Below are 8,006 nucleotides of genomic sequence, written 5' to 3'. Positions count from 1 at the left end.
GGAAAGACAGAGACAGAGAGATCATCCATCCGCTGGTTCTCTCCACAAATGCCCACAGCAGCCAGGGCTGGGCCAGGCCCAGGCTAAGAGCAGAACCAGGGATTCTACCTTCGATGCAAGTGGTCCTTGGGCCATCAGCCGCTGCCTCCCAGGGCTCCCATTAGTAGGAAGCTGAATGGGAAGCAAAGAACCCAGACCCTGTGAGATGAGGGTGCCCCAAGTTGTGCCTTGACAGCTTCGACAAGTACTGGCCCCCCTCCTCTGCCCTGGCCTTGGGTGGGAGGAGGGGCTTGGGCCATAGCAGCGCCCCTAGCCAGCAGAGGCCTTCCCACCCCAAACCCCCTGGAAGTGCGCGTGACTTGGCAGCCGGAGGCGGGGAACCGGAGCCTTGGGGAGCCCTACCCTGCCTGGAAAGATGCCCGCAGCCCGGACTCTGAGAGCGAGGGCGCCGCTGATTGGCTCCAAGTTCTGCAGAGCCATCCAATGGGCGCGGAGGGCGTGGCCGGACCTCGGGTCCCCTGGGCTGTGCGCACAGCTGTGAGCTCCAGAGTCCCAGCCGTTCCTGCCCGCACCGTTCCCGGTCCCGCTCCAGTGCCCGCAGCCTGCTGCCCCCGCCGCCAGGCCGGCCTCCTAGGGCTGTCCGCTGCCCTCCGCCATGGGCCTGGAGCTCTACCTGGACCTGATGTCCCAGCCCTGCCGCGCCGTCTACATCTTCGCCAAGAAAAACGGGATCCCCTTCCAGCTGTGCCCCGTGGAGGTGCTCAAAGGTGGGCCAGGCCGGTGGGCCGGAGCAGGCTGGGGAGTCGGAGCCGCCTGTCCGGACTGCGGGGCTCGGCCGGGCCGGCTGTGCAGGCAGCTGGGAAGTGCCAGACTCCGCAGCGTGGAAGCCGTTGCATCAGTTAGCAGCGGTGTATTTTCAAAGGGTCCTGATGTTTGCCGCAAAAAGTATAGGACGGAAGGGAGCCGGGCAGCTCGGGGTGGGGGGGAGGGGAGGAGCAAGGAGCAGAGCCGCCTCCTCATCTTCTACCAGGAGTAGCCTCCGTCCCCTGCCTCTGGGCATCCACCTGCAGAGGGTTACTCTTCCTGGATCTGACCCCTGCCTCTGGGTCCTGCCTACCTCTGCCTAGCTCCTCTTTGCTTGTCTGCCTTCCTTGCCATTCTTCTGCGTTTGCTTTTTCCTGCCTCTGGTTGCCCGTGGCGGCTCTTACTCAGCTGGAGGGAGGTCAGCACCTTCATCTGAGAGGCAGTGTTCAGAGGTCTGGCTGGCCCGGAAAGACGCAGCTGGAGCAGAGTCTAGGGGAGGAAACAGGGCTACAGCTGCACCCTAGGACAGGCACCATGGCCAGGAGCCCTTGGGGAGGCCAGAGGGCAGCCCTGCTCCGAGGAACCCTTACACCTGCTGCCTTTGGTACCCCCAGCTTGGGGTACCCGTCATGGGACGGCAGCTGGACACAGAGGCGTTTTCTTTCTTTCTTTTCCTTTCTATTATTTTCTGTTTCTTAAGATTTATTTATTTAAGGGTTGGTGCTGTGGCGTAGTGGGTAAAGCTGCTGGCTGCAGTGCCGGCATCCTATATGGGTGCCAGTTTGAGTCCAATCCAGCTCTCTGCTAATGTGCCTGGGAAAGCAGTAGAAGATGGCTCAAGTCCTTTGGCCTCTGAACCAATGTGGGAGACCCGGAAGAAACTCCTGGCTCCTGGCTTTGGCCTGGCCCAGCTCCGACTGTTGCGGCCATCTGGGGAGTGAACCAGCAGATGGAAGACCCCTCCCCCTCCCCACCTCTGCCTCTCTATCACTCTGCCTTTCAAATAAATAAGTAAACATTTAAAAAATTTACTTATTTAAAAGGCAGAGTGACAGGGAGAGAGAGAGAGAGAGAGATCTTGTATCCACTGGTTCACTCCCCAAATGCCCACAACAGGCAGCGCTGGGCCAGGCCAAAGCCAGGAGCCGGGAGCTCCGTCTGCGTCTCCCACGTGGGTGGTAGGAACCCAGGTACTTGGGCCATCATCCACTGCCTCCCAGACGCATTAGCAGGAAGCTGGATGGGAAGTGTGGAGTAGCCGGGACTCCAGCTGCTGCGCCCACAAGGGCTGCACACATGCCAAGTGGCAGATTAACCCGCAGCGCCGCGACACCTGCCCCCAGAGACAGTGGCTGAAGGAAGAATGGGCAGGGTTGACTGTGCCCATCCAGTAGAGGGAGAACGACGCTACAAGAAGGCCCAAGGCGAGGCTGGAGCCTGGCTGGACGGCGGCCCCCCTGCCTCCCCACACGTTAACCAGGCACCCAGCAAACTCGGCAGCACACCTCTGGGCTGTGGGGCTGTGGCTGTGGTGTGCAAGTGAGTCAGACCTGAGAACCCTCACGGGGAGGGGGCTGTGAGGGTCTGGCCCAGGGAAGGAAGACGTGAGCCGAGCTGTGGGAGTCTGCGTGGCTGGGGGGGGGGGGCATGGACGGGTGTTCTTGGTGAGAGCAAGGTTAGACTGAGAGCCTAAGCAGGCAGGGGTGGCAGGAGCTGGCTCGGGGCGGGGCAGGGGGCATTCAAGTCACCCAGCCTGCTCAGAAGGGCCCGAGTCCCCACTTGGGATGAGAGATGGGTCAGGTTGGGCAGGCTTTGAGTCCCAAGGAGGCTGGAGTTCTGACAAGGGGTCCAAGGGCATGGACAAAGGGAAGATGGTCCTGTAGTGGGGTCGGATCTGTGGGTCCGATTGGTTGATTTCTTCCCAGGTAAGGCCTTCGGAAAGCTGGTGCTGGGTTTAGGAGTAGGGGGAGGGAGAGACCTCAGCAGGTTCAGCACCCCTCTCCTGCCTCCCCTCTCTGGTCTGTCCCACAGGCCAGCACTACACTGAGTCCTTTACCCAAGTGAACCCCCTGAGGAAGGTGCCGGCCTTGAAGGATGGAGACTTCACCTTGGCTGAGAGGTAACGGGTCCCCGGGGTCCAGTCGGCCAGCTGTGGCCCACGGTTGACAGTTTCCATCCCAGCGGATGTGCCCTGAGCACCTAGGCCAGCCCAGGGTGGACAGTGAGCTGAGCAGACAGAGGTTCCCAGGCTGGGAGTAGAGCTGCTGAAGGCCTGGTACCTCTCCACTCCACACCAGCATGCTGCAGTTGGGGAAGCTGAGGCCAAGAGAGGGGAGGGGCTTGCACAGGGCCCCAGGGCCCAGGCTGCTCCTGGGCCTCTCCACGGCCGGCCCTGCCCTTGGAGGGCAGGGGAGGTGCTGTATCTCACACCCACCGCAGCAGGCTCTCAGCTGCCCTGGATCGGGGGCTTGCTGGAGAAGCCGGTAGTCACAGAGGATCTGGAGCTGAGAGTGGGGGAGAAGTTAAGACAGGAAGCCGTGGAGGACTTCCTGGTGGAGGGGGCTAGAGGGTTCGGGCAGGTGGATGGGGGTGTGAAGCAATGTCTGAATGTCACCTGGAAGCCTTCCCCCAGCCCCAGGAGAGCGTGAGGGGCCAGCTGTCCTCGCTTCTTGCTCTGTCCATGCTTGGCCGATGTGGTGGGGAGTGGAATCCAAGTTGTGCTTGTGCCCCCAGGCTCACACTGGCTGCCCTCTCTTCCTGGAAGCCTTCCCTGAGCCTCAGATCTTTTTGAAAGACATGTCGTTTTGTGTCGCACTTTGGCACTCAAGTTCAGATGATGGGGATGGCCCCAAGGTTGAGCTGTGTGAGCCTGGGCAGTTGCCTACCCTCTCTGAGCCTCCCATGGCAATTGTGAAAACACCCCCCCACACACACACAAAATTGCTGAACATTGACCCAGGCTTGTCCTGCACCCCTGCCTTGTCCCCCCACCCCACCCCTGCCGCCGCCCCAGTGTGGCCATCCTTCTGTATCTGAGCCGCAAGTACAAGGCCCCTGACCACTGGTACCCCCAGGACCTGCAGGCCCGCGCCCGTGTGGATGAGTACCTGTCGTGGCAGCACACCGCCCTGAGAAGTTGCTGCACCAGGGCCATGTGGCAGAAGGTGAGCCTTGGGGGCCAGGAGCACCTCCGGGAGACCCGAGACCTTAGGACAACAAATCCTGAGATCCCAGAACCCGCCCAGCCCAACAGACAGGGGTGATTTGCCTAGTGAGCCATCCATCCTGAGCTCTCAGCGGTTAACCCCCCGGGGCCTGTCTGCACACTCCAGGGTGTCTGGGGGTGTGGCTCTTTGGGGAAGATGAAAACAAACAAACAAAAAAAAGCAAAACAAAACTCCTCACCTTGCTACACATATAGTCCCCGGATGGGAGGCTGCGGACTGAAAGCAATAAACTAGGAAGGAATGCGGGGACTTGCAGCCAATGCCTGTCTGATGTCTGGGTGTGCAAGGACGACAGTCCCAGCCCAGAAATACTGGAGGAACTCAGCAGGGGCCGGTGCTGCGGCACAGAGGGTTAAGTCACTGCCTGCAGCCGGGGCATCCCATATGGGCACGGGTTCGGGTCCCGGCTGCTCCACTTCTGATCCAGCTCCCTGCTAATGCACCTGGGAAATCAGTGGAGGGGGGCCCAAGTCCTTGGGCCCCTGCACCCACATGGGAGACCAGGAAGAAGCTCCTGGCTCCTGGCTTCAGATGGACCAGCTCTGGCCGCAGCAGCCATTTGGGGAGTGAACCAACGGGTAGAAGATTCTCTCTCTGTCTTTTTCTCTAACTCTTTCAATAAAATAAATAAAATTTTTTTTTAAAAAAGAGAGAGAACAAAGAAAACACTAATATGTATTATATCTACAGGGGAAAAAAGGATTTAAATTAAAACAAGCAAAACACTGGGAATTAGTAAAGATATGTGAGAAATATGCCTTTAAAAAATAAAGATTTATTTCAAAGGCAGAGAGAGAAAGAGAAAGAGAGAGAGAGAGACAGACCTCCCATCCATTTGTTCATTCCCCGAATGGCTGCAATGGCCAGGGCTGGATCTGGCCAAAGTCCATTCTGGTGTCTTGGGTGTCAGGGCCCCAAGCACTTGGGCCATCTGCTGCTGCTTTCCCAGGGACCTGGCTCTTGGAAGTGGAGCAGCCGGGACTGTAACCAGCCTAACCGGCAGTGCCATAACACACCCAAAGTGACATTCTTTGCGATACTTTTGGAAACCCGTCAGACTTTTTTTGTACTAGGAAAAAAAAAAAAAGGGCCAAGGAACTCAGCAGGGGCTTAATTGAAAGTCAGAGAGACATGGTCATTAGTGGTAAAACCGTGTTTAATTTCAGCAGCGCTCCAGTGTGCACACAGCAACGCAGCACACACCTGCTGTCTCTATTACGTAACGTGCACATGTCTGAGCTGCGTGCTCTGAATTAATATTTGCATAGCACTCACGTAGTTCCTGGGACACAGTGTGTGCCCTGTGAGTGTGAGGGAGCAGGGTGGGCATGCATGTTCGTGCCCTGTGCAGGCAGTCTGTTCTGGGGGGCTGGGGGGCACACAGCAGCTAGTGGGTTACCAGGACTTTAAACTTGAGCTTCTACCTCAAGCCTCTGTGGGAGCCAGGAGCAGAGGCCCCTCAAGCCGGTGGGAGTGGAAGCCTGGGGCATTTGAGGGCAGAATGGAGAGAAGACGAGCAGAGGGAGGGGAGATCTTCGCTACTCAAAGTCAGGGTGAGGGACCAGGAGCGTCGGTGTCACCAGGGAGTTGTTGGAAATGCAGAGTGCCAGGCCCCACCCAGCCTCCTACTGATTAGGAACCTGCACCTTAAGTGGATCCTGGAGTGGCAGCAGGAATGCACCCCATTCCCAGTTGAGGAGCCCAGGGTGCAGTGGGAGTGGGGAGAGAGCAGCTCACGCAGTTGGGGGTGGGTGTTGTGTCAGGGTAGTGGGGAACCTTGGAGGGTTTCCTGCAGGAGGAGGACGGGCAGGATGAGATTGCAGAAGGAGCCCACTGGGTGCCCTGTATGTTGGGGGGGGGTGGTGGGCGGTCCCTGTCTGGGTAGGAGACAAGGGCTGCTGGTGGCCAAGGAGAAACCCAGAGAGTGATGGACAGGATGAGGGTGGGACCCAGCGTGGGCTGGGATCTGACGCTGGCCCTCCCTGCACCTGCCGGCCCACCAGCTGCTGTTCCCTGTGTTCCTGGGCCAAGCTGTGCCCCCTGAGACGTTGGCGGCCACGTTGGCTGAGCTGGACAGGTGCCTGCAGCTGCTTGAGGACAAGTTCCTGCGGGACCAACCCTTCCTTGCTGGTCCCCAAATCTCCGTGGCTGACTTGGTGGCCATCACAGAGCTGATGCATGTGAGTGACACGGGGGTGGGGGTGCAGGGAGGTGGCCGCTCCCGGGGTTTGAGTTGTCGCGGGACGGTGCCGAAGTCTTAGGTCTTGTTGCTGTGTCTCTCTGGCTGTGAGATCCTGGATGAGATACCTCCCTCCCCTGTAATTATCAGTCTCCTCGTCTATAAAATGGGTCTGAACACCCCTCCCTGAGGGGCCCATCCCACCAGCGTGGTGGGGGGGACAGTTCCATCTGGGAATCCACCAAGCAGATCGGGAAGCCTGCGATTTGGCCTCACCCCTTCTTCCCTGCACCGTCTCGCCACAGCCCGTCAGCGCCGGCTGTCGCGTCTTCGAAAGCCGCCCGAAACTGGCTGCGTGGCGCCAGCGTGTGGAGGCTGCGGTGGGGAAGGATCTCTTCTGGGAGGCCCACGCGGTGATCATGAAGGCCAAGGACATACCCCCGGCAGAACCGGCCGTGAAGGAAAAGCTGGGGCCCTTACTGCAGGTGTTGCTGCAGTGAGTGGGAGGCCCTGCCCGGCGGAGCCGCGATGTCCCCGGCTGTAGGCAGAACACTGCCAATGCTCTGTGCCCCAATTTCCCATGGCCATCGGGTCTGTGTGCACCTTTTGTCACCCACCCACTGTCACCCTTCCTTCCATTGGACCTCTGGGTCACCTCTGGAACGAGCTTGAATAAACACTGATTCGGCTGATGTCCATTGGAAACTTGCCTTGGTTTCTCCTCGCCTGGAGGCTCAAGTTCAAGGTGTTGAACTCTGCACTGGGGGCCTTGCAGACCTCACACGTCTCAGACGTCCGACCCCGATCCCACCTCCCACCTTGGCCTTGTGGCCTCCAATCATGCAGGCCCCCTCTTCGTTATCTTAGCCTGGTGCTCTTTCTGGGGTGACTTCCCTGACCTGCACAGCCCCAGGCGAGGCCAGGTGACCCCTCTGGGCTCCTCAGCTCTTGTGTTTCCCGACTTCAGTCCTGACAGGGAGCCCCTGGGTGGAGCACAAGTCACAGATGTTGGCTGAGTCAGGGAAGAGGTGTCTGATCAGGGCTGACTTGGTCAGCTGGGTCTGACTCCGCCCACCAGGGAAGACAATCCCTGGTCCTGCAGGTGCAGTGGAGCAGCCCGGCTGGCCCATGCCCAGTCCTCACCCCGACCTTGGCTTCTCCAGACTTGCCACCTGCAGGCTGTCACAGCCCACCTCCGTGTCCTGTGTCCCAGACCTTCTGATACATGAATCATGGGATAAGCTAACTGCTAACAGGACAGGCGGGGCTATGGCAGGAAGCCCCTTGAATATGCACGCTTGTGGGGAGTTTAATGCATGTAACTGAAGTCACACGTGGGCACATTTATGGATGTTTGATATTTACGATGGACAGACGTTCCAACACTGGTAAGACTTAGGTGTGGCCAGCAGATTACCACAGTCTCAATGGTTCACTGTTGCCACAAGAGACTAAGAAAGAGGTGTCTTGGGGACCCGGTGGAGGTGCAATTCCACCAGGGGTCTTGCCCAGCTCCAACTGCACCTGTAGGTGTCGCCAGGTTTCCTGATTGCTCCAGAAAAGCACATGGCAACCGGTTGGGGAAATTTTTAAGCCTCCGGGGTGATGGTTACTGGGGTCCAGTCCGAAGAAAGCCCCCAGAGGGTATGCTTGTGTGTGTGCTGTGGGTGTCACACCTCCACCATGAGCTAGAACGTGGAGACCACGGGACGGGAAATCCCCACCTACAGGGCTGGAGCGGGGTGGGCGGAGCCCTCTACTTGCGGGTGCAGTTGCACTTGACCGGCTCAGGTAGG

At 58.9% G+C, this 8,006-nt stretch overlaps 1 protein-coding gene across 1 annotated transcript; it reads left to right on the top strand.

Moving 5' to 3' along the window:
- The first annotated feature begins 532 nt into the window (after nucleotides 1-532).
- On the top strand, nucleotides 533-6,902 carry LOC133751882 (glutathione S-transferase theta-3-like). Its single transcript, XM_062182072.1, has 5 exons — nucleotides 533-767; nucleotides 2,836-2,923; nucleotides 3,818-3,968; nucleotides 6,035-6,211; nucleotides 6,516-6,902. The coding sequence occupies exons 1-5, from the start codon at nucleotides 656-658 to the stop codon at nucleotides 6,708-6,710; spliced, it is 723 nt and encodes a 240-aa protein (XP_062038056.1). The 5' UTR covers nucleotides 533-655; the 3' UTR covers nucleotides 6,711-6,902.
- The last annotated feature ends 1,104 nt before the right edge of the window (nucleotides 6,903-8,006 follow it).

Source organism: Lepus europaeus, chromosome 23, assembly GCF_033115175.1.
Source record: "Lepus europaeus isolate LE1 chromosome 23, mLepTim1.pri, whole genome shotgun sequence".
NCBI classification, from domain to species: domain Eukaryota; kingdom Metazoa; phylum Chordata; class Mammalia; order Lagomorpha; family Leporidae; genus Lepus; species Lepus europaeus.
Note: the sequence above shows the minus strand (reverse complement) of the source record. Positions and strands in the feature narration are given on the sequence as shown.